At 42.5% G+C, this 23,471-nt stretch overlaps 5 protein-coding genes across 13 annotated transcripts; 2 read left to right on the top strand and 3 right to left on the bottom strand.

The window, feature by feature from the left end:
- The first annotated feature begins 13 nt into the window (after nucleotides 1-13).
- On the top strand, nucleotides 14-5,311 carry LOC116211714 (deoxynucleoside triphosphate triphosphohydrolase SAMHD1 homolog). 5 transcript variants are annotated; one of them, XM_031546206.1, is made up of 19 exons: nucleotides 19-259; nucleotides 759-796; nucleotides 885-907; nucleotides 1,231-1,337; nucleotides 1,422-1,473; nucleotides 1,554-1,638; nucleotides 2,498-2,588; nucleotides 2,918-2,953; nucleotides 3,069-3,136; nucleotides 3,239-3,301; nucleotides 3,554-3,609; nucleotides 3,689-3,762; nucleotides 3,876-3,968; nucleotides 4,066-4,167; nucleotides 4,273-4,353; nucleotides 4,440-4,531; nucleotides 4,688-4,703; nucleotides 4,818-4,928; nucleotides 5,008-5,311. In XM_031546206.1, exons 1-19 carry the CDS (start codon nucleotides 143-145, stop codon nucleotides 5,110-5,112), a joined length of 1,410 nt encoding a protein of 469 aa, XP_031402066.1. In that variant the 5' UTR covers nucleotides 19-142; the 3' UTR covers nucleotides 5,113-5,311. The 5 variants fall into 5 exon arrangements, 4 of the variants coding, with proteins under 4 accessions (XP_031402068.1, XP_031402067.1, XP_031402066.1 ...); XM_031546207.1 differs by lacking the exon at nucleotides 4,688-4,703 and having other exon boundaries at nucleotides 17-259; XR_004157723.1 differs by lacking the exons at nucleotides 4,273-4,353; nucleotides 4,688-4,703 and having other exon boundaries at nucleotides 14-259; nucleotides 4,066-4,229; nucleotides 4,354-4,531; nucleotides 5,008-5,031.
- A 179-nt stretch (nucleotides 5,312-5,490) lies between these two features.
- LOC116211712 (ubiquitin-like-specific protease 1D) lies at nucleotides 5,491-12,889 on the bottom strand. Of its 5 annotated transcripts, XM_031546202.1 has the most exons (16): nucleotides 12,750-12,889; nucleotides 12,015-12,521; nucleotides 11,236-11,275; nucleotides 10,895-10,983; nucleotides 10,559-10,821; nucleotides 9,094-9,142; nucleotides 8,719-8,798; nucleotides 8,588-8,620; nucleotides 8,403-8,498; nucleotides 8,176-8,278; nucleotides 7,842-7,939; nucleotides 7,430-7,552; nucleotides 7,182-7,296; nucleotides 6,778-6,927; nucleotides 6,216-6,323; nucleotides 5,491-6,081 (listed from the first exon to the last, which is right to left on the bottom strand). In XM_031546202.1, the coding sequence occupies exons 2-16, from the start codon at nucleotides 12,423-12,425 to the stop codon at nucleotides 5,848-5,850; spliced, it is 1,992 nt and encodes a 663-aa protein (XP_031402062.1). In that variant the 5' UTR covers nucleotides 12,426-12,521; nucleotides 12,750-12,889; the 3' UTR covers nucleotides 5,491-5,847. The 5 variants fall into 5 exon arrangements, 4 of the variants coding, with proteins under 4 accessions (XP_031402062.1, XP_031402065.1, XP_031402064.1 ...); XM_031546205.1 differs by lacking the exon at nucleotides 12,750-12,889 and having other exon boundaries at nucleotides 10,559-10,810; nucleotides 12,015-12,680; XM_031546204.1 differs by lacking the exons at nucleotides 12,015-12,521; nucleotides 12,750-12,889 and adding an exon at nucleotides 11,075-11,117 and having other exon boundaries at nucleotides 10,559-10,810.
- Nucleotides 12,890-13,008: 119 nt separating this feature from the next.
- LOC116211715 (equilibrative nucleotide transporter 1) lies at nucleotides 13,009-15,212 on the bottom strand. The gene is made up of 2 exons (XM_031546211.1): nucleotides 14,555-15,212; nucleotides 13,009-13,932 (listed from the first exon to the last, which is right to left on the bottom strand). Exons 1-2 carry the CDS (start codon nucleotides 15,072-15,074, stop codon nucleotides 13,202-13,204), a joined length of 1,251 nt encoding a protein of 416 aa, XP_031402071.1. The 5' UTR covers nucleotides 15,075-15,212; the 3' UTR covers nucleotides 13,009-13,201.
- A 1,074-nt stretch (nucleotides 15,213-16,286) lies between these two features.
- Nucleotides 16,287-19,460, top strand: LOC116211141 (probable serine/threonine-protein kinase PIX13). Its single transcript, XM_031545376.1, has 8 exons — nucleotides 16,287-17,304; nucleotides 17,448-17,492; nucleotides 17,591-17,752; nucleotides 17,831-17,950; nucleotides 18,051-18,269; nucleotides 18,350-18,465; nucleotides 18,578-18,838; nucleotides 18,978-19,460. The coding sequence occupies exons 1-8, from the start codon at nucleotides 16,602-16,604 to the stop codon at nucleotides 19,197-19,199; spliced, it is 1,848 nt and encodes a 615-aa protein (XP_031401236.1). The 5' UTR covers nucleotides 16,287-16,601; the 3' UTR covers nucleotides 19,200-19,460.
- Nucleotides 19,436-21,849, bottom strand: LOC116211140 (U-box domain-containing protein 19-like). Its single transcript, XM_031545375.1, has one exon. The coding sequence runs from the start codon at nucleotides 21,741-21,743 to the stop codon at nucleotides 19,674-19,676; it is 2,070 nt and encodes a 689-aa protein (XP_031401235.1). The 5' UTR covers nucleotides 21,744-21,849; the 3' UTR covers nucleotides 19,436-19,673.
- Between the last annotated feature and the right edge of the window lie 1,622 nt (nucleotides 21,850-23,471).

Genomic DNA, 23,471 nt, shown 5'->3' with positions numbered 1-23,471 from the left:
CCTCACAATCACATATCTTCCCCGCTTCCGTGGAAATGGAATAAAGCCTCTCTCCCTCGTCTCTTTCTCTCTGTCCGGAAGAACTCTGTTTTGAGAATCTGAAGCGATCTCCGTTCCATCGCCTCCTCCCGCCGGGGAAGCAATGGGAGCGTGCACGAACGATGATGAGCAGTGGAGCTTCTCCTCTGCGTCCTTTGTGGACAGGCGGTCCTCCAAGCAAGTCTACGACAACGTCCATGGCAACATCTACCTTGATCCCGTAACTTCCCGACACCTTCACCTTCCCTTCCGGGATAAACGATTATTGTTCGATGGAGTGCGAAATTGAGCAGTGGATATGCAGCACGTATAACGCTTGAAATAGGACAGATGTAGAGTCTGGCAGGCCTGTGATTTCGATCATTTTCCCTCCTCTTTTGTTCATGCGATGATCGGCTCTACTTCGACTTTGAGTTTGTCTACAAATAATTCAATCGATCTGTTCGTCATTTGTTTCTCTTTTAGGCATCTTCGTCTACCTGTCATTTCATAGTGATAAGTTCGGTGTATGGCCAGTACTTGGTTGATTTATTTCCTATTTTTGCACCATTAATACTCTGTGCCTTTTTCACTCATGGAGGTGAATCATATTGCTTCTCTTTATGAGGCCGCGGAATGGATCATACTGCTTGTGATCATCATGAAGTCGTCTATAACACTTGAATTTATTAAATCAGAAATTGAATTAAATAGTGAAAAGTCCTTTCTTCTCGATGCAGCTTTCGCTGAAGTTCATCGACACAGAACAGTTTCAGAGGCAAGTTTTAATCGGTACAAAGATAATCTTTTTTACCTATTCAATTGTACGATAGTTATCTGCTTATTCATTCTGCACGTTTTTGCAGGCTTCGTGATCTAAAGCAACTCGGTGAGTTTGAAGCAAGAATATATATGTAGAAGTAGAACTAGTTTATATATCATATGCGGCACTTTGTCAATGTTTTGCATTTTTAGAAGGTGAGATGGCAGTGTCTTGTCAAGTAGCAAAGGTTCTATTTTTTAGAAGGTGAGATGACAATGCATGAAACTTCGATGTCCTTTACTAGCTGTTATATCATATGCGGCACTTTGTCAATGTTTTGCATTTTTAGAAGGTAAGATGGCAGTGTCTTGTCAAGTAGCAAAAGTTCTATTTTTTAGAAGGTGAGATGACAATGCATGAAACTTCGACAAACTCGCGCTTGTACCCAGGACTAGTTCACATGGTCTACCCTGGAGCGTCACATTCTCGGTTTGAGCATTCACTGGGGGTGTATTGGCTAGCTGGAGAAGCTGTTCATGCCATCAAAGCTTGTCAAGTAGGATTGCGAAGTTCTCATAATTAGATAATGAGGTGGCCGATCCAGTGCATAGTAACAATTCCATGGACATTTATATTGCAGGGTTTGGAACTTGGTATAGACCGCTTTGACATGGAGACTGTAAAACTTGCTGGTATTTGACTTTAGTCATTACTGAAGCATACTTGATTAAAATCTGTCTCTGTCATATCATCAGTTGCTTTGTCTATCTAGGACTACTGCATGATGTAGGCCATGGGCCATTTAGCCACTTGTTTGAAAAGGCAATACTTCCCCAAATTCTTCATGGATCTAATTGGTAATTCTCTACTCCTTTTAGCAGATGAACACCAATCACAGAGGATAGCATAAGGAAGTTAAGATGATACAACATTCCAATTTGTTTGAAAATTCCACTGAAGCACTAATTATGAAAATATATATGGCAATAATATCTCAAGATAACTGTCTTTCAATCGAATGGAATATAGATATCTTTTGATTTTCAGTTGTAGTTAATACTAAAACGAGGGAGTTGTTTGCTCAAGCACCTTGAAATTGGAGAGGCTTTTAACTCCTTCCTCATGTTAAATATCAACCACATATGTTTGCAGGACTTGTTGGTTTGACAGATTTATATGATAGAATATGTCATGTAGCCATATCAGTACTCTGTTAAACTTGAACTACATCAGTGAGGAGTCCCCTAAGTACTTTTCTAGGTGTTCACAGAGATCATAATTAATGCCAACGTGAAGGATATAGTGTTATTATTTTATTGCATCTGTCTAATCCACACCCGCTAGTGCCAGCGCTTCTCTGTTTTGAATATCAATTAATTTCTACTAGTAAGAGAGTTTTCAGCTTCGCGTTGCCATTCAAATTTTCAGTTCATATGTGCTTTCAATCACTTTCCTCTTTCCTTTTCTCCTGTTTTGCATTCAGAACTAGCACAGCATGAACTTCGATTTATACTACTGTGATTTGCAAGTCAGTGCACATATCTTAAATTTTGCTATTATGTTTAAACTCATTACTCTTTTGATGAGGTTAGTTTTCTTTCCTGTTTCCATTATCAGGTTGTTTCCTTTCTGGATAAATTTTTTGAGTTACATCAAGCCTTTGGTGTTCAACAAGTTATTCCTTTTAAGTAAACAGTGCTTCTGATTATATTCCAGGTCGCATGAAGATATGTCTGTGAGAATGATAGATTACATAGTTGATGAGCACAACATTGATGTTGATTCACAACGCCTTAAGAAAGTAAAGGTTGTATTTTCAATCCCATGTTCATTTGTTTTGACCTTTTTGGTTTGGAAGGCACTTTTAAAGGTTCCATTTAGCCATTCCAATAGTATATATGCACTACGCAGTGAAGCATGCATGTGCTAGGGGCTTTCTATTGCGATAAATATATTTTATTGTGTGCTTAGTAGCATCCTGTTCTTCAGTATTAACTTCTTTCCAGTTAAACCTTAAAAGAGAGAGAGGGTTGAAAAGGGAACGGAAAGAAAAAAGTGTTCTCATAGCACTTGAATTAAATTCTGATTTTGTACACGGAGCTTGCTGATGTTTTGGCACATTTCCTCTCTTGACAGGAGATGATTTTTCCTTCCAAACATCTCTCACATACAGTGAGTCAAGATTTTTCTTCTCTGTTTTGGCTTGTGACCTCATTTTAATTCCTCGGGGAATAATTTGGCTTGAGTAATCTTAGCACCTGGATGGTTCTTATCTTCTGCTATGTAGTGTGTGAAGGACAAAAAGTTCTTGTATGATATAGTTGCAAATGGAAGAAATGGGATTGATGTCGACAAGTAAGTCAGCAGATGTGCAGTTCATTTTCAACACTTTTTTTTCTCACCATCTCTCTTTTTAAATCAGACTCTCAATATTTATGTGATATATTACGCATGCAGGTTTGATTACATTGTTCGGGACACTCGCGCCTGTGGTATGGGCTGTAATTTTCAGTTCCGGAGGTATGGGTGGATATCTTGTGTAAGTTGATGGGTTACTGCATGTCATTGAGTGTATTGCATAAAGTGGCTTTCAAAGCATTTGAAGAGAGTTATGCTTCCAGAACCAGAGATTTTACCTGCTTAGTTCACAGTGATGAATTTTCGTTTTCTTAACTTTAAAATAGAATCAAGTACGTATGCTGTCATCTATTGGCTGAGTAAAATGGGACTGGTTAGATAATCTATAAGGGTGTAATCATGTTTATCTTACAGGCTAATGGAATCTATGCGAGTTATTGGTGATGAGATATGCTACCGTGCCAAGGACAGTGAGTATTGTATTATCTAATTTCTTTTTCACAGACTTTCTTCTAAGGTGCTTGTGTAAAGTCTCTGATATGTTCTCAGATCTCACCATCCACAAGTTATTCTCTACTCGCGCTGATTTGCATCGGACAGTCTACACCCATGCAAAAGTAAAGGTGCCAAAATAAGATTATCTGTCTAACCCTAAGTTCTGGTTGTATGCAAGTGTTACTTTTAAGCAAACTTGCAGTTTTAAACTCTTATGGGTATGAAATATCGACCGAGTCAGGCTATAGACCTCATGCTTGTGGATGCTCTTACAGAGGCGGACAAATTCCTTAAGATTTCATCCTCAATTCAAGAACCAGCTGAATTTTGGAAGGTTTTGTAAGGCTTACAGTTCAATTTTCTCTCGTCTGTTACTTCGGTGTTTGTGAAGTTGAAACTATCCAGTTTCCTAAAAATTCTTAAAAATGCAGTTAGATGACTCGATCATGAAAACCATTGAAACATCTTCAGACCATGAGTTGAAGGAATCAAGAGATTTGATACGGCGCATCAGGAGAAGAGACTTGTACAGGGTACCTAGATATGTGGATAACCCACAAGCATTTTCAACCAACAGATTCCGAAGACCTGATTGGTACATTAATGTTAACATGTATTGGTTTTTCTTTTTTCTGCAGTTCTGCAATGAGTTCTCTGTTCCAAAGGACTCACTTGACCACTTCAAGGCCATCACTCCTCAAGATATTGTTTGTTCTCAGGTTGAAAATACTGTGCATTTGCTGCTGCTATTATTATTTGCTCCTGCAGCACACTAACGATCTTTTCGCCTGCAACAATCTCCTAGAGGTCTGGCGGCATTGCACTGAGAGAAGAAGATGTGGCTGTGAGCAATGTCAAGATAGATTTGACTCGGGGAAGAAATAACCCGCTCGAGAGGTACTTCACTCCAAAATACGTAAATGCCAATTCCAAGTTATTACTATTTGCATTTTTGGTGAATCATTACTGTTTGCTGAATATAACTTGGTGCTGCTCTAAGTTGGACTGCAACCTGATAATGATCTCTTTTTCTTTCATGTCCCGCATGTCCAGCATCAACTTTTTCATGGTACTTACAGTACTCCTACTCATCGCCTCTCGCTTGCATTGGTTCGCCAGTTTTTCTCATTTAGTTTTGGATTAACCCACATTGAGAGGTGACGGGTTTTTTGGATTTTGTCAGGACTATGAGAGTGACGAGAAATTCACGATACAGGACGATCGCATCAGTCACCTCCTGCCTGCATTTTACCAGGATATGATCGTAAGAGTGTACTCGAAGAAACCCGAACTGGTATTAAGAGCGACGTGCCGATGTGTTTCGCCTACAGTTAATTCCTTTGATCTAATAACTGTTCTTGCTACGTCACCAGGTTGGGGCAGTATCTGAAGCCTTTGAGAACTTTCAACTTAAGACTTTTGGTATAAAGCCACAAGTGCACTCAACCCCTGAGAAAAAGAAACGTCGGGTGATCTAAAATACTTGCCGGCCGTAATTCAGGTAAACGCCAACGAAAGGAATCTAAGTGAGTAAGAGTACAACTTATTTTGAAAAAAAAGTACGAGTACATACAGTTGAGAAATTCTCCGAACCCTAATTAATCGTATAACCAGAATCAAATGTCCAAAAAACAGATTGTAAGTTCATGATAAATAATTATTCTAAATTCATTATAATCGTTGAGTCTCTTTGATGAATGGTAACCGTCATTATTCTAAATTCATGCTCAAGTAACACCCTGTATTAAGCTCGATATTCTCTCGACCTCAGGTAAGTCGTAGCATAAGACCACATTCACGGTAAGAGCAAATATCGGCATGTCCGAGCTCCATCCTGATGATCAGAACCAGCAGTATATAAAAGCCATATTCTTCTAAATATTTGCCTCAAAATAGTGTGTTTCCTCAACCGTCCAGCAGCATTTCACTTCTCACTGTAGCCATTCAACACAATCCAAAAGGGGCTTATCCCACGGCCAATAAACAACAGAAAAGTTGGACCAGTCGGGTTTGTAATTTACGCCATTAGAGGGAACCCCTTCCCTTGGGTTATTTGCAGGTTCAAATCTAAAAAGCTATACAAAACTGATCCTACGTTACCTGTACAGTTGGCTTTCTCTTAGTCCAATGAATGGAAGACTCGTATGGCTCTGGATCAATTTCGTTAGCTCTGTACATGGCAGAATCGCCAATCAATCAATTACACTATGCAATCAGTCTTCAATCATCTCCAGATATCCGGAAGAATTACTCCCTGAATGTGGAGAAGATTTGGGAGTCAGTCTTCGATCATCTCCATGTAATCCAGAAGGACTACTCCCTGAACGTGGAGAAGATTCGGGAGTATCGGGACACCCTTTAGCTTTCTCAAGTTCCTCCAAGAGCAATTTACGGATCTTCACTCTCAAGCTAGAGGCCTCTTCTGGCTTGAACCACTGCTTCCCAAACTGGAAAGAAGCACACGACCAGACCCAATAAAAGGAGAAAATTATACCCATCAACTGGAGCACTTGAATAAAAGCTCAAAGATCAATGATAATATAATAGAATTGTTAACAGTTTAAGGGCCAGGGTGGCATACCATAGCTAAATCATTCTTCTTTAGCCTCTCCGGGGCCTCTTCAATGAAACGCTCCATGAAATACAGCACAAAGAGACCGCAATCATAATCATTTTTTTGTTGAGGCACCTAACACATGTCAATGCTTCCATTAGCAAAAGGTTCCATTCAGAATCTGAATGACGCAAACAAAAATAGCGGTAGAGCCCGAGGGATTGCCCCAGCAGTTGGGGAAATTAACCATTCAGCTGAAGGTTCTGGTCTAATTTTAATCCCCATAAACTCTTATAGAGGCTTTATCCTCTAATCCCCATATATTCTAATGCAAGCTTTATACTTTAATCTCATTGGAGTTCAAACATGACCTAAGAACTAGACACATTTCAGCCAATAAATTGATCAAATACTCACACAAGTTTCGGTTTGGAAATAATTAGGTTGTCATAAACCTACTAGAGTAGAGTGCACTTGCTAATATCGTATTCCAGCACATTATTATTTATTTATTTATTTATTTTATTGGAGCCCAGAGAATCTGAATCTATATTTCACTTGACATTCGACTGGGAGTTGGCCATGTCACCTTGCGTAACTGACAAAACACCAAGGTGATTCCTTTCCCATAAAGCAGAAATCCTTCATATCTCGCATGACTAAAAATTGCTCTCCTATACCAAAATAACAGGCCAGGGATGACATCAAGTGTTTTCTCATCTTCAGAAACTTGCGAATGCTGTTTAAAGAGACATCGATCAAGAGTTACAACATGTAAGCTGCGGCATAGTTTTTCGAATAGACTAGCAAGAGGATAAACAATGGTATCGGTTAGCATAGGGATGTGCAGAATTTGAAATAAAAACAGGACGGTTGATAAATTGCAGCAAAAGTTCCTACGGCATCAATAGCAATCTCAATCTTGCAAGTGGATCTGATTGACAAACAAAGATTCGAGACAAAAGTTAACTCGTGATTGTTCTAGATACATACCATAATCTTCTTGTCTGAAATTTGACGAGGGAGCCTTTCCCAAACCTCATCTGCTATAAGGAGATCTGAAGGAGTAACTTCTTGCTTTAGATGATTCCATTCTTCTACCAAAAATCTGTAGGTAAGCCATTTGCAACTTAAGAAGGCATCTTTTTAGGAGCATCCCCATTAAAGGTAAATCCTTATAAAATTCAAGAGGCTCCGGAATATCTATATATTCTCCAGTTTGCATAGGATCTTCAACTAACCTTCTAATGTTGTCAAAAATAGATTTACTTCGATGAAGTTGTAGAGAATCTAGATGAAGTAATATCGGTCCTGATCTGTCCTCCTTATCTGGTACACATATAATTGCCAAGCTCCAGTGTAGCCTAAACAAATCAGACACATGAGAGAAATAATTCGAGAGATAACCCACATCATTATCTATTAATCTTGTATATTTTAGCCATGCATCCAAAAGAACTTCATCAAGACAAGTAAAAGGAATATCTCGAACAACAATCAGTGCAAAGGGGATATAAACAGAATTTTAAAGTCATTTTAATAAAGCACTATCCCTCAAGCAATGATCTAGCATAGCAATGGTTTTGATAACAACGTTAAGCTATAGATAGATGTCTTAAGCTTCATTGCAAAATAGCATCAAGCAATACTTACTCATCATGTATCGGTATAAGAACATATGCCTTCTGAAATATATTCACACCCTTCCACCACCTCCTAAGCCTGGCAAAAGATGCATCTCTCACATTTTCCTACACACGAAATGATAAGGTAACTTACAGGAGAAATAGCAACAAGAAGCTAATCACATCCTGAACAGAATAATCCAGATTGCAACCATGATCTGTCTCAGAGAAGCAGTACTTTCTCAAATGAGTGACTCAAACTAGCACAAGCTTAAATACTCTGATATATATACCACATACTCCAATTATATGTACAAGGTATGATGCATATTTTAGGAAAATATATGAACAGAAGCAGGCACCTTGCACGATACAGCCTCTTGGAGCTTCTTGTAGAAGTATGTGTTGAAAAAGAGATAATCGTTTATTCCCCTACTTGACTGTGATGCTTGAAGCTGTAGATATCTACAAAGTCGAACCATATTACGTTACATGTAGAAAACATTAGAAAATGAACATGCACTAAGATATGCAATTCATTACATCTTCAGAAAAGAAGTATGCTTTGTAACTCTCGGACAATACTTACAGGATGTAAAAATTCATAATAGTCGAAGTGAGATAGCCTTCAGGTTTAAGGCAGTCTAAGTCTGCAGAACATATTTCAACAGAGCCTGGATCATCTCTGCAGGAATGGAACAGACAAGTGGAAGATGCTATAAGTCTTTAAGTAGAAAAACTTCTCCACATGACACTCATTCTATATCATCTTACCTTGATGGGTAGTAGATCTTAGTTTCTTCCATGCTGAAACAAAAATACCCAAGGGAATCATTGTTAAAACCAAACTCGTACGGATTTAGTAAAACTGAAAAAGCAATCTGCGATGAAAGTTCTCTAATCACCATTCAGCAATTTCGCCTGCCTGCTCAGCCGTTTCTATAAGATGACATTCCTCTTCATCATCAAGAACAACTGTCAGCTCCTGTTTTGAGAATCCCCCAAATCAACAATCAAGAAAGAAGCATAATAAAAGGTAGTGCAGGCGATCAGGTAGCACATAATGGTGAATGGTTTCCAGACCCAACATTTGAACTCTGAGCAGCACCACTCTAGCATGAAAGTCTTGCAATTGTTCACAATCAGTTGAAATGAGATTTATGTGCAAGTACAGCAAATATTTATAGATACAGCAATTTCACATGTATCGACATGACAAGCCATAGAAAGGGAAAGAAAAGGAAAGTAAAGGAACCAAGACAACTAACAAATGTACCTACCTTCTTAGGCGTCGAATCATTAAAAGGTAGAGCACGCATGTCATTTTTCCTACAAAAAAGAAATCACGAAAACAATATGAGTATAGCTTTCATGCCAGGAGTTCCATGAGATGTAAATTTAAATAAACCATATGAATATTCATGTCTCTCATCAATTAATTTTGGCTTCACGTAACATATAAGAGGATTGCAGGTACCAACTCATTTATTCTCACACTGAAAACTACACATATTGTTTATTTTGGTCTAGGCACTTATAAGCACATCCATTGTGCAATTATGCAAGTCACGATACAATGGACAATACGCTGTCAAGGCTTAGTAGAATGGAACAAAAACTCCAACCTACAGTATACCTAAAAAAATTAAATGCAAGGACAGATAGGTAGAGGAATGTCGAAAATTTCCAACTTGAATGAGGTGCAACAAATTATTAGATCACCAACTGCAGGATGAAATACAAAAGTGCAATGAGATAAACAAGTAACAGATATCACTAATATTAAGTCAATAAATTTGCCCCTCTAACATCATTGCTCACCATCAATTGATTGTAAGTCGAACCCAAAATAATGTCGACCCAAGTTTGTACAAAGGCCAGCTGCCATATATCCAAAACACAGAAACTATTACAAGGTCGAAGAACAACCACACCAGCTAGTAGCCGATAACCGATAGCAGCAAGAGAAGACAGACATTCCCTAAATTGAGACAGAACCCAAGGATCACAACCAACCAAACCACAACAGCTGGCTTGACTGACGAGGAACAGCTACTATTTAAGTTTGGCTAGAACCACCTTCTCGGCCTGGTATCCTGCACCTCGCGTTCATGATATCTGCATTCAACTGTGCCCCGGAGACACAGTCGAAGCACGCCCAGTAAAACGCCACTTACACTTAAGATGGAAGTTCAGAGATTTGTTCGCAACTTTCTGCTATATGGATTTACTTGATAACAGCAGGAATAACAGGCCAAGAGTTTAGCCTAGAACGGGCTTTGCATTGTAACAGAGAAGAGGAGAATGAAATCATTCCCCCTTTCATTTTTTGGACAATTGCAAGTGAGAGAAACAGAGAGGCTGCCGAGGGAACTGCATATAGAAGCCGTGTTCATAGATGTTGGATTAGAAATGCAAATTTCTGGTGAGCACATGGGACTTTTATTTTTCTATTAATCTCAGAGATATGATAATTCCTAGCTTGCTTTTGAAACAACCACATTTCGACTTATCTTTCAATATCATGCTTGTACATGATTTGCATCCCTTTGTCTATTTTTAATGGAAGGATCCTATCTAATATTCAATCAAGAGAGAGAAGAAAAACAGGAATGTAAGACAGATATGTAATGCCACAAGGTAACCCTAGATAGCTGCTAATGGATGGACTAATGTGACCTTACATGCAAACCAACAAGAAATAAAGAGGAAAGGAAGTTTCCATCAAAGAGAAGAATAAACTACCTTTTCGCAAGGCGATGAGAAAATAATTCACCATAGAAATTATTAGAAGAGAAGCGAGCCCTTCCCCTTCGACCACCATCCAAGGAATGCTGCTTTCTGTCGAGAGAAATTTCTCTTGGAGATTGAAAAGGTCGCTTTCTTGATGATAAACTAGGCTTTCTCCGACCCACTGGTGAGAGCTTTCTTTTACATTTCTTTCTGCGCCAGTCCCCATGATTGAAGCTGAGTGGTGCTTTATCAACATCACCTATCCTACAAGCATTCTGTTAAGAAACATTAAATATAGAAGGCACACTACTGATTACATCCACTCTGGAGATCAATATAGTACCGTACATTTTCATCCAAAGATTGAGTAAATAGCCTGGAAAAGGAAGATTGTTTTTCTGATGGTGTAGTGTCCTCCCTGAAGCCATCAGAAGGACCTGCAAAAAATTTCTAATTCCTTTACTTTGTGTTCAGGGTCAATTTAAGACATGCGTGCTTAAACATCAAGAATAAGATTAGAACTCCCACTGAATAGCACATAGCAACGATAGGTTCTGCCGTCAAGAGTGATCTGTGCCGAGCCAGCATCATAAAGGCCACATTGACATGATATTTTCAATCTTTTAGTATGATATACCAGAAAGAATAAATAAAATAGTTTTATGACAGCAAATAACAAAAAATCTTACCACTTGTAGCTGTCGTGATTCTCACGCATTCATCAACATCCTGCAAATGGAAAGCAAATAAAAGAGCTCAAATACTATACTTTAAACATAGGAAAGCCCCACCATAAGCTTCACATAGAAACAAGGCAAGATAAGGCAAATTAATTCAAGAACACGGTTGCATGCAGCATAAGTGGATCCTAAGGGATTCGCAGTGGCGGCCATAGCATGCACCTCCCTCAGCTAGCCGTGATAAGAACTTGCTAAGTCAAGGCTCCGTTCCCACTAAAAGTAGAAAACGGCTACACACATAGCCCACTGGACAAGTTTTTACCTAGTACACGTGGGCGGTGCGGATTGCATACCCCAGGGGTTTCACACATGCTAAGGGGGTTGGTGTCTGCTTCATTAAAACAGAAGTTACAACCTGCAGCTAAATCCCGCGATTCCGGGAACTTAATCATCACGCAGATGCATTCCCATCAAGTAGGATTACAGGGGGATGAGGATTCCAAGCCATCTTGTATATTAAACTCGCAAGTCCAACAGAGACAAAGTCCTCGAATTCGGAAAACTTTCAACAGTTTATCAATCATGACATAAGAAAACGAAGAACGTTTTCCCGCGACAAGGAACAGAAACACTAGCAAGCCCTAATGACAGCAATTCCAACTCATTTATTCATCAATGCCGCGAAACCAAAACCTTAGCCTAGTATCCGCTGTGAAACGAGAAGGAAAAATAACACACAAAAAAAATCAAACTTTGCTGGAAATAAATCCACGCAGAGCCACAACAACCTCGCCATTCCGACGGAGCTTCCTGCGCTCCTTCTCCTCGAGGAGGCGCTCAAGCATACCGCGGAGCTTCGAACCTCCATCATGCAGCTTACAGCCTATGGTTTGCAGCGTCTTGGTCTTACTGGCGATGGACTCCTCGAGCTTCTGGTCCGATAGCCCCTGGATTTCAGCAAAGGCGCACTGATCGGGGTCCACGGGAGCTGAGCAACCACCCTGGCCCTGGTCCCCCCTGCCGCTGACGATAAGCTCCGGCGGCGGATCGTCGGAGTCGGGCAAGAGCGCGGACCAGTCGAGGCGGAGCGGCTGCTCCTCCTTGTCGCCTCGCTCCACTTCCCCCATGCGACCAATGCGGGGGCGAGGTTTATGTACGGTAGCGCAGAGAGAGGCCGAGACGCCGCTTTGGACTCGCATCAACTGACGAGGCCCTAATGATCAAAAATCCAACCTTTTCTTCTTTGGAGCCTTCGTTCTCTCTCGTCTCCTCCTTCTGCGCCCCCCCCAACTCTTCTATGGAAAGCGATGAAAATGCAAAGCATGTCAGATAGAGAGAGATGACAGTGAGTGGCAAAACTGTGAAGAAATGAGAGATTGTCGGGCAAATTCGTCATTTCATCTCGGGCACGGCATCCCCTCAAGGACGTGGTGCTGGTATCGTGCCATGACGGCAAATAGGCACGGCAAATTTTGACTGTCATAGGTGAATCGATGCATTCATTTCAGGGTAACGAATCTTACTGGGTCTGATAACAGTATATATCGACATCGTAGATCTCGCATTCGCATAGTTCTATCTGGTACGACGGAACACAGACTGTACATCATTGAATTCCATTTGGAATGTCATCGATTTATAAAATGACTCGACTCCATTTCCCCTTTTGTTCCTTCGCGCCCGGGCAGCATCTATTCCATCAAGCAGCATCTATTCCTTCTAGCAGCGATGCGATATATAAGTTAATTAAAGTTGGAACGAAAAAGTTAAAAGATATCCAAGGAAAGAAAATATTTTTCCACTTTTCCATTGATAGAAAGATCAATACGACACCCTTGGGATCCAAGGAAGATGAGGAAATACTCCGATCCATCAGTTTGCGTCAATTTACAGAATTTGAGTATAAATATCCCCCCAGATCCTGGTTGCGGGAGTAGGTGCTGTGGGAGTTCTGATACTACTTGACTGTCCCCGATCAGATGACCCAAAACCAAGCTACAACCGAACCTGCCGCAAGTCCGATGATCAGGAACAGCACGATCACAATCCCGGCAGTCTCAGCATGCTGCAGCGGGACAACCTTTGGGGCCATAATCATCAGTACGCTCGTCAAGTACCCGTTGGTCAGCCCCAGGAGGCAGGTCAAGATCATTACAGGGATTTCAGTTCTAAAGAATGTGGGACCGTGCAGACACCCGTAGAAGAGCGGGAAGAACAACAGCCTCGCCACACAGCCCCAGATCGCAATCTTAGCATTCTCGAGGAGGTAAAATGCAGTCAAAGACTTGCCCACGAGATCAAACACATTGTAGCCCGTGATGAGGAGTACTGCATACCAGTCCTTGAGAAGCTCAGAGTGAACGTCCTCCGTGATGTATCCTGGGAATATCGACAATGTCACAATGTAGATGAGAATGATCCCAAACCCGTACCACTTGACCTTCCCCACGGTGTTCAGCAGAGAAGATCTCCACAGAGACCCGGTGAGGGGACCATTCAGCTCTTTCTCCTCGTTCACCGCTTGGACTTTCAGGTCCTTGTAGTACTTTATGACCGGAAGCCTGTGAGCCACATTGTAGAAGACGATGCATATGGCCATTATCACGATGCTAACGGCAAAGTAGAGGATCGCGCTTTTTCTCAACCCCGTCGCATCTTGAGAGTATGCAGCCTTTGTAACGATCCTTAAAAATGAAATGAGGACTCCTGCATTGAACAGTTTGCAGACAATTCAGAACTCATATAGAAGAAAGCTGAAAATTTGTTCAACATACCAAACTACCCATATCGTCGCGATCCAAAAGAATTGCAAAGCTCAAAGAAAGCTACAATCCCGATTTCATCAGCACTTCAAGTTTGGGAATACAGGAAAATCCTCAAAACACTTTCATCCAACTCCAAGCTCTGTCCCGATAAAACTATAATCTGATTAAGCTGTAAATTTACAGAAACAAATTCCTTGAACTAATCTCACACGCGAGAAGCAAATGAAGAATCCCCCTCGCTAGAGTACTATTGCAAATGCTATTCATTCGAGCTCGAATTCGAACCACATATTATCAAAATATGAAATTCCGGAAAATGGAACATCCACATCACACATTGAACCGATCCAATTGTCCCCGATAATCCAATCTCGACAATTGTTGTCCTACTTCACATAATTCACCGGACAACTCAGCCAAATGACCGTCCTAGGATAGTTTCTCTGTAACAATGGTAGAAAAAGGATTGAAATTGAAGCTTAAATTTGCCAACTACAGTAAACCCTAAATCCAGAAGATGCAGTAAATTGGAAAATTGAAGAAGAAATAGTGAAGCAACCAACCTGAAGCAGCTGTTCCGGCAACGACGGCCTGCATGTACCTCTCAGGCATCTCGCCGGCCGACCCAATTATGCCACCCTGAACAAGGGCATCCGCGAGTCCCGACAGCGCGACGGCCGCCGTGGTCACGTCGAACCCGTCGTATAGCCCGACCCGGCCCTTGATGTACACCGCGTCCATGACTGGGACGACAAGGAGGGCCACCACGAAGAGTGAGAGACCCAGGTTGATCCTGAAGTAGGCATCGGACTTGTGGGAGTAAAGGATGATCAGGAGGAGGCAGAAGAGGGCGACGAGCATGTAGACGACGGCGAACACGCGGTCGACGCTGGCCTCCGGGTAGAGGTAGGTGAAGTAGTCGACGGCGGTGATGAAGGCGTTCCACGGGAGTAGGAAGCCGAGGCCGAGAGTGAAGAAGATGGTGTAGGCGAAGTGGAATCTGTCGGCGGGGACCTTCGGGGGGCGGCCGCCGGAGGCAGGGAGGAGGTGCGTCGACTCGGTGTCGGCCGTTTCGGTCCCCATTGGGCCGGAGGAGGCTGAGGCCGGATTCGGGTTCGGGTCGGGACTGGCCGGGATCTGAGAGATTGAGCTAAAGATTATAATGTCGCTTGCCGTATCAAGATGGGATCGGCACCCGCTGAGTGGTTGGTGATGGTCGGAGATCGCTGCTGACGTGGCGGTCGCGTTTTGCCACCTGCGAGCTGGAAGAAACGTCGTCGTTTTCCGTTTTAGGTGCAGGCCCACGAGGCTCCACGTGAATCACGTTCGCTCTAAACATGGCGACTGATGCAAGACAAAGGGAAAGACCGATAACTACCTCGTCATAGTTAAAACCGATGCAGTTTTTCATATCTAGTCAGTCTTTTCTATATCTTCTCCTTCTTAATCATAATCATTTTTTTTTTCCAACTAGTCGAATAATAATACGTGAATGTCTCCGTAAAATTCCATCTTCTTCGTAGTTGCTCATCGAGCTACTTATTCTTATGCCTATAAACAGATCGATTTAGCTGCAAAAAAGAATTCAAAGAAGATCCTGCCATGAAATCGAATAAGTGAAATCTCCTCGAACTACGAATATCCGTGCCGCATTTCCACGAGGTTTTAAGTATCCTAGCTATGGATTCAAAGATAAATGTTAACGTTAATGCTATCCTCTCCATTTGTCCTTTCATCTAGATGATCCATACCAGCAGAAGCTTACATTACAATTCTTGTGCCCTTAGTTTGCATATTCCGGCAGTACGCTTTTCTATTTAATATTTATAAAAGCAAATCACATTGAAAAGATCCCCTCTTAAATTATTCATCCCATTCCTCAATATATGAATAAAATTGACAGTATGATTTGGACATTCCAAAGTACATAATACAAATCTTTGGGAAACAGACAAATATATCATAGTGGTAGATTCTCATTCTATGTATAGGGGCATGGTAGTCTTACTGCTGGTGAGAAGCGTGCGCAGAGCCCGTTGATGCCAAATCGATGAACAAATATCACTGAACTAAACTCCATTTTATCATATACGTGATTTTACTCATATAACCATCGATCTGGCACCTAGTGAGACACATATCCCGATCTTAAGCACCGCATCATCATGCATGACCTTAGCGATGTCGATGCCATCGCATAAGCTCTACAAATGGAACTTCAGAGCAAACACAGAGGGCATCGCTGTACTTTCCCCTACCTTAACATAAAATAAAGATTTGACATCTTGGAGGAATTGAGTGAAGCTGAACAATTCTTCCTACGTGACAAAATCATATGTCAAAGCAAGAGATTTACAGCCATTTGCCTTATGGGCAGCTTGTCAAGTCCTATTAGTTCCAACAATGAGAAGTTAATACCCTTTTTCCTCTTCTTTTTTTTTTGGGGGGTATGCACATTATTAGAATTTGTCTTTACATTCTGGGACATTTGTATGACATTCATAGGCTTTGATCAAAGCGTTGATGATTCCAAAGCTCTCATCTTTCAGAAACTTTCCAGCCGGAATCTCCATGTCAGAGCTTCAATGTTATATATGAAGCTCTCCTGATATGTCACTGCATCATCGTCTTGTAATGGCTACGCGATGCTTCCGAGTGTTTCCCGAGACTCGGAGCATCGGACGAGCCCTGTTCATGATTACCTTCGCTGCTTTCTTTGCGAGCCTAAACTCTGTGAATTCTCAAGCTCCAGTTGATAAATGCATCCTCACCGTTCGACTAACTCCGACTAACAACCAAAGTTGCGAAGACTCGACTTGGGGAGGATTTATAAACCCGGGCTGCTGCGGGACGGTCTTCAGTCACTACTTGTATGCGCTGGGGCAGCGGGCGAATCTGACAGGGCTAATATTCCTTAACTCGACAGAACAGAAGGATTGCTTGGTTTCTATAAAGTCTGCAGACAAGGATGGTTTAGAATGTGGGATCGAGAAGCTGACTAGTGGGGCTGGTGCCTGCTCTGACTATATGGTTAAGGATGTCGATCATCGCCTAGGAGACAGCTTGAGGAAATTAACGGGAAGCTGCAGACTTCTCGGCTCCAGGGACAAGGATAATCAAACTTGCAGCTCATGTTTGACAACGTGGAAAGAGATGGGAATAACACCGGAAAATGGGGTTGAGCCGGGATCAGGTCAGGCGGAGTTATGTAGGTTTGCAGTTTTGGTCACACTGATGAGCAAAAGGTTTGGTGATACGAGGTGGGCCGGTGAAGTGCACAAGTGCCTCGGAGATAAGCAGGTACTCCCAATAGGTAAGACCAAGAATCGGTTTGTTTAGCATATCTTCCAGGAAATTTTTCCGAATTTTCTGATGTTTATCCCTGAATATATACATTGAGATTTTCCAATGTTTCTCTCGTAATTGTTTATCTTATACAATGTCCCAATTGAGAAGATGATCAAGGCAAACCGGGGAACCGCCAACGTAAATCAAAGACCGGTAATAATCTCAACACCTGGAATCAGTCATTCAAGTATTTCTCCGGTCTGCCTTTTTACATGTCCCGTTACAGTACATTCTTCGTCCAATGATTGCAGGGAAGTGGATTCTGATCGGGGGGCTGATCGGGATTACTGTGATTCTGCTCATAGCATTCTCGATCCTCTGTAGAAAGACGGTGAAAAATCCCAAAAGAAGCATATCTAAGGGACAAGTAAACGATAAGCCTTCAAAAACAAGTCTTCCAAGAGGAAAAGATGGTACTTATATTTTTACTGATCTCTAATAATCATCGTTCAAGATCTCGTGTCTGATTGGTCTGCTACATCTTCGACCAGTTACAGCGGCGAATAATCTGATATTTGAGGATGGGAGTGGTCTCAGGATAAGGATAAACGAAGTCTATTCTGCCACAAACAATTTCCACCCATCAAACTTCATCGGGCAAGGCATAGCAGGTAAAAGCATTAACTACAACCTGTTCATATTATTCGATCTCTGAAGTTTAACCAGCCGGAAAAATCTCAAGGTTTTCCATTTGGTAACGTCATGCTATAGGAAAAGTCTTTAAAGGAGTTCTCTCGGACGGTCAACATGTGGCGGTAAAACACATAACAAGTGACGGGTATATGGACACGTTTGTGAGGGAAATCACGAGCCTATCAGATGTTCGACACCCGAACCTGGTGGCTCTGCTGGGATATTGCGAGAAAGAGGACGAGTGTTTCCTGGTGTACGAGTTATGCCACAACGGGAGCCTCTCAGATTGGCTCTTCGGTACGAAAAATTCTGTACCATCAATAATGTAAACACCTAGAAGTGGTTAAGTAATAGAAGAGAGGGTGCAAATTTTGCAGGTAAGGATAAGTCGCTCTCATGGATCCAAAGGCTAGAGATAGCAATCGACTGTGCACAGGGTCTCTGGTTTCTCCACACCTATCCAGATGGTTGCATTATTCATCGCGATATCAAAGTAGTAAAATACTATTTCGGCTTCTCTTTTCTTTTATTATGCAGATCTTCTCGCTTTCTCACCAGTCCTCTGATGAGCTATTGGTGGATTTGCTTTGCAATCTTGTTTGCAGCCAACAAACATTCTCATCAGTGAAAACCTTCAAGCAAAGCTCTCAGATTTTGGGTTGTCCAAAGTAATCGATGCAGGCCAGTCATTCGTCAGCTCTGAAGTTAGGGGGACGTTCGGCTATGTTGATCCCGAATACAGAAGAAACCACCATGTAAATGCATCGGGAGATGTTTACAGTTTTGGGATTGTTCTTTTACAGCTTCTCTCGGGGAAAAGAGTCATAAACCTGAATTTAGCAAAACCAATGCCGCTTAATCGCATGGTACTAGCCAATAAGCCCTTCATCAAGTTGTATTCCGACTCCTTGAGAGCACTTTTGCTCCAGTCGGTACATAAGTTCAATTTCATATCAAGGCGAAGCGATTTATTTACTATAACAATCTGTAAATCTAATATTTCAGGCAAAGGTCCTAACAAAGGGAGGAAACATAGCAGAATTTGCCGATCCCAAACTCAAGGGCGAATACTTGGAAGAGGCGTTTGAGGCCGTACTCAAGCTCGCACTTTCTTGCACGGGGCTTAAGCAGCAAAGGCCTTCAATGAAGCGAGTAGTTTCGGAGCTAGAGAAGGCCCTCAACATATCTAGTTCAGCTGTAAAATCACCAGAAGTCGAAGGCAAATGAAACATCAGGATGCAGATTCTTAGGAATGCATATAACAAAATTATGTTAATTTACTGGTCAGTGATTACACGCAAGGTCACTGTTCGGTAAGGCATTACAGAATTAACATTAGAAAGAAAGATACAGGCATAGGGAGAAACCATCCAATGCAGTACGATGGATCCTTTCCAAACATTTCCCGTGCTTTGTACCACGCGTAACACCATACAAAATGGAATTTGAATTATTTCGATGTATTAAGAGAACTGTAATACAATCTTATTGATTCTTCTTTACACTTCCAAAAGAATGAGATACGTTTACAAACAGCTTCGTGCACAAAAAATAGAAGCCGTACGGATACAACTGATTAGCTCTTTCAAAAACCAAGCTAACCCGAACCAAAACAAACACCAGAGTCCTATATACAATTTATAATGCAAAGGAAAAGAAACATTGGATGAACTAATACCCTTTCAAAAACTTGGTTATTAGTTACCATGCATGGACGAATTGTTCTTGCCAGAGTATAGGAGACAGAGAACCGCAGGAGCTCTTCTCGTAGAACTCTTGCAGGAGCTTTATAAGAGAACTGGCCTTCTTGCACGCACGGGATGTCCCTTCGCTGAGCAGAGAGTACAGAGACTCCATTAGAGACGAGCTCCTCACCAAGTCAGCAATAGCTTCTTGCCCTCCATTGATGTAGAGAGAGAGCAGCAAGGCAATGCAGTACTCCTTCCCCGTCCTCGAAGTGCAGGTCTTGAGTATCTCCATAACTGTATGCGTAGTCCCAGCTTGTAAAATTGCCACAGCTCCCTCCCTTCTCTCAGCAAGGCTTGATAAAATGGCCAAAGAATCAACGAATAGATCTTCTCTATCGCATGACTTCAAGAGCTCGACTAGCAATGGGACTAATCCCGCCAAAAGAACCCTCTTGTGGTTGGTTTTGTCCATCAGCAGCCCGAACATAGCAACCAAAGCGTTCTTCTTGCCTCGATGCGTCCCGTCTCTCACCATCTCCACTAAAATTGGGATGGTTCCGGGAATTTCCCCAATCAATTTCCTGTACTCCTCGACTGAAGCAAGGTAAAAAATAGTGGCAGCCGCATATTGCCGAGACTCGAATTTGAGACCCTTCTTCAAAACTTCGATGATGGGCTTCAATCCCCCGTTCTCGACTATAATTGCTTTGCTCCTCGAGTGCTTCGAGAGGTTCAAAAGAGCCGCAATAGCATTTTCTTCGGCTGTTGCATCGTCAGGAGATAGGAGACACAACAAATGAGGAATAGTTCCGGCTTCTGTTAAGCAAGACCGATTGAATATGCTCGATTTTGCAAGAAGCCGAATCTCGTAAGCAGCTTTGTTCCTCTCACTGAGAGTCCCGCCTTTCAGCTCTCCGGCAAGATATCGAGCAGCCAATTTCATGGCACCCTCAGCTGCTCGGCTCCCAGGAATGGCTGTTCCCGTAATATCGCGGTTCTTCTTGCAACCTGCAGATTCGGGAATGGGGATCCCATTCTCGGCACAATACTGTTCGATAAGTCTCCTCATCGTGAGATTCGGGATCAGCTCCTTGCTTGTGAGCCTCTTGCCAGTCTTGGGGCAAATCGGATTTCCAGCACGGAACCATTTCAGAATAGATGATCTATCATAGGTGTGGCCTGTCACAGTTGTCACGGGATCCACCATGAACTCAAGAGAGATCGGGCACCGAAAATCATCGGAGCTGATGTTACCAAAAATCTTACCAGTGGCACTACAGCATTGTGCATCAGACGGTCGACTTGCTTCATGATCTACAAGATCGAAGCAAACACATCTACAATAACTCATAAACCCGATCAAGCTACTCAAGAGCACTATTTCCTTAGCCCTCTTCTCTTCTCTCGAGGTTTCAAACCCAATTTCTGAATCCAAAAATCTAACCTCGCCATTGCACTCACTCCAGCTTGTGACACCGATATACTTTAGAACCCGAATCAGAACATGCCTTCTGAGGACCGCCCCGCCATCGAACTCACCCAAGATCGAATTCATATCAGAGATTACCTCTCGATCGCGACGATCAACCTCAAACTGTACCTTTCGGGATTGCCTCGCGAATAATTTCACAAGCTGCTTGACCTCTCCAGGCACTTGGATCAACTCGAGAGGTAGGACATCAAGGGCAATTGCCATTGACCGGTTCAACGTCCGGAACTGGTTTGCCACCCGCTCTGCCTTCATCAGCATCCACAGGTGGGACCCGTCCCAGGTGCAGTCCTCGACCAGGTAGCGAATCTTCTGGAAGGCGAGGTGGAGCTCCGATAGCCCAAGGAGGGCCGAATCTGGCAGGTCAGACGGGTCAATCTCCTCGAGGAACACGAGGAGGTTCCCGACATTGCGCAACGTATCAAGTGCGTTGCGTCGGTTGCTGGAGAAGGGCCTGGACTTGTAAGAGCAGATCGAGTTCCCGAGTTCGATGAGGGACGCGAGGAGGGCGAGAGGGGAGATGGACTCGCAGGGGTGAACCGCCGGGTAGGTTAAGATCCGGCGGCCAGAACCGGAACTAAACTTGTGGATCATGGAACGGAGGAAATGTGGTGAAGTGTGTGGAGTTTCAAAAGCTGAAGGATGACTTTTTGTTGTTTGGCTTTTCGTGTGGTTTGCCCTTTTTAGCTGTTTCTTGGGGGGCTTCTACATATATATAGATAGATAGATAGGCTAGGGGACAACTAGGGATAATGGGACACGTGGAGGGCTCCTATTTGACTGCTACTTGGGGATTGGATCTTGCGACAGCTACAGCTCCAGGGGACACGCGGCTGCGCGACAGCCCTTGCAGGGAAGGGAAGCGGGTTCGTGGAGAGTTCAGAAGAAAGTACGACAAACGGCTGGAGTGCGACACGTGGCGCGGGGAGTATGGGAAGCCTCGTGGGCTTGAAGATCGCCAGCGCCGACAGCGACTGTAATGTTGAAACGTGCGACCATAATTTTGTCATAATTGTAGTATTTTTTTTATTTTCGCTAGGTAATAATAATACCGATATTATTATTATTATTATTATATGTTCCTATAATGTGGATTAAATATTCAGCAAATTAAAGGAATATTAGTTGTTTCTGCTTGTCAATTGGTGAATAGTTGTAATGTTTTTGCGAAGGTAATCTGCGTTACAAAGAAATTTGCTTGGAAAATAAGTTCTAAGGAATAGCGGGAAAACGTGAAAGCCGAGCAAATCCACAAATCATCGATCCATGGTCGCATTTTATGCATACAGTACTCCATTGTTGATACAATGAGATGGAAAAGGAATGGAATGAGACATCATCGCAGAAATCGATTTTGGATGTTGCTCCATTCGTTCTGTATGCATTCCCCGTCACCAGGGAACCTTGATTACTACGCAACCCAACACAGTGAATTTAATCCATCCATAAAACTCTTAGGCTATGTGTAGTTCGTTTGAATGAAATAGACAAGAAATAGAATAGATAGGGAATATAATAGAAATTCCCATAAAATTCATTTCATTTGGTTGGATGGAATAGAAAAATGACGAAAATCGGGAATATATCATAAACAAATGAAAAAGACATATGTACCCCTCAAATATGAAATAATATATTAAATTAATTTTTTTTTAAAAGGCCGATCACTGTAAGAAGATGAACAGTACCCATATCCCCATAGCTACGGGGAGCTGGCTCTGGCTCCAGAACCAGGCCCCCAAGCCATCTAGGGCTCACGAGCCCCACGGCGAGTTTGCGTTAGGCTCGCAAACCAAGCCCGAGGGTCGCGAGCCCTCGATCTCAACAAACCCAAGCTCGAGAGCTTGGGTTCATAGAGACAAAAAACTTGGGTTCGTCGAGATCTCTAGCTCGTGCGGAGGTTCGTTCGATGGAGCGGTGGGTTCGTGGTCAATGATCGTGCGACGGCAAGTGCCAAGGTTTGTCGAGACCTCTGACTTGCGAGCCGTAGATTCGTGCAGAGGTTCGTCAAGACCTCTGGCTTGCGAGCCATGAGTTCGTGGGGAGATTCGTCGAGGACGAGCGACGGTGTGGACGGCGAAAATCGAGGATTTTTGCAAGATGGCATGTGATTGTAATAAGTCAGGAAAGTTGAGGGTGTTTTTGGGTTTTCACATCATTTCCGGATGGAGAATACCCATTCCGGACATTCATGGGAGCCACACGTATTCCGGATGCAATCCGGATAACTATGAAGACCCGGAATAGCTATTTTGTATTCCCTTGAACCAAACATCGGAATACCTATTACGTATGGAATAGGTATCCCGTTCCCCATCAAAA

This window comes from Punica granatum, chromosome 6 (genome assembly GCF_007655135.1).
Source record: "Punica granatum isolate Tunisia-2019 chromosome 6, ASM765513v2, whole genome shotgun sequence".
In the NCBI taxonomy this organism is placed as follows: domain Eukaryota; kingdom Viridiplantae; phylum Streptophyta; class Magnoliopsida; order Myrtales; family Lythraceae; genus Punica; species Punica granatum.
The sequence above is the reverse complement of the archived record's forward strand: the minus strand, read 5'-3'. Positions and strand labels throughout refer to the sequence as shown.

Coding starts and splice junctions, on each gene's coding strand:
- LOC116211714 (XM_031546206.1), top strand. CDS start 143: ATGGGAGCGTGCACGAACGATGATGAGCAGTGGAGCTTCTCCTCTGCG. Junction 3,763..3,875: donor ACACCCATGCAAAAGTAAAG/GTGCCAAAATAA, acceptor CGACCGAGTCAG/GCTATAGACCTCATGCTTGT. Junction 4,354..4,439: donor AAGATATTGTTTGTTCTCAG/GTTGAAAATACT, acceptor ACAATCTCCTAG/AGGTCTGGCGGCATTGCACT.
- LOC116211715 (XM_031546211.1), bottom strand. CDS start 15,074: ATGGGGACCGAAACGGCCGACACCGAGTCGACGCACCTCCTCCCTGCC. Junction 13,933..14,554: donor TGCCGGAACAGCTGCTTCAG/GTTGGTTGCTTC, acceptor TGTTCAATGCAG/GAGTCCTCATTTCATTTTTA.
- LOC116211141 (XM_031545376.1), top strand. CDS start 16,602: ATGTCACTGCATCATCGTCTTGTAATGGCTACGCGATGCTTCCGAGTG. Junction 17,493..17,590: donor CCAACGTAAATCAAAGACCG/GTAATAATCTCA, acceptor CAATGATTGCAG/GGAAGTGGATTCTGATCGGG. Junction 17,951..18,050: donor CATCGGGCAAGGCATAGCAG/GTAAAAGCATTA, acceptor GTCATGCTATAG/GAAAAGTCTTTAAAGGAGTT.
- LOC116211140 (XM_031545375.1), bottom strand. CDS start 21,743: ATGATCCACAAGTTTAGTTCCGGTTCTGGCCGCCGGATCTTAACCTAC.
- LOC116211712 (XM_031546202.1), bottom strand. CDS start 12,425: ATGCGAGTCCAAAGCGGCGTCTCGGCCTCTCTCTGCGCTACCGTACAT. Junction 11,276..12,014: donor AGCTCCGTCGGAATGGCGAG/GTTGTTGTGGCT, acceptor TTCCATTTGCAG/GATGTTGATGAATGCGTGAG. Junction 8,621..8,718: donor GCAGGCGAAATTGCTGAATG/GTGATTAGAGAA, acceptor TTTTTGTTTCAG/CATGGAAGAAACTAAGATCT.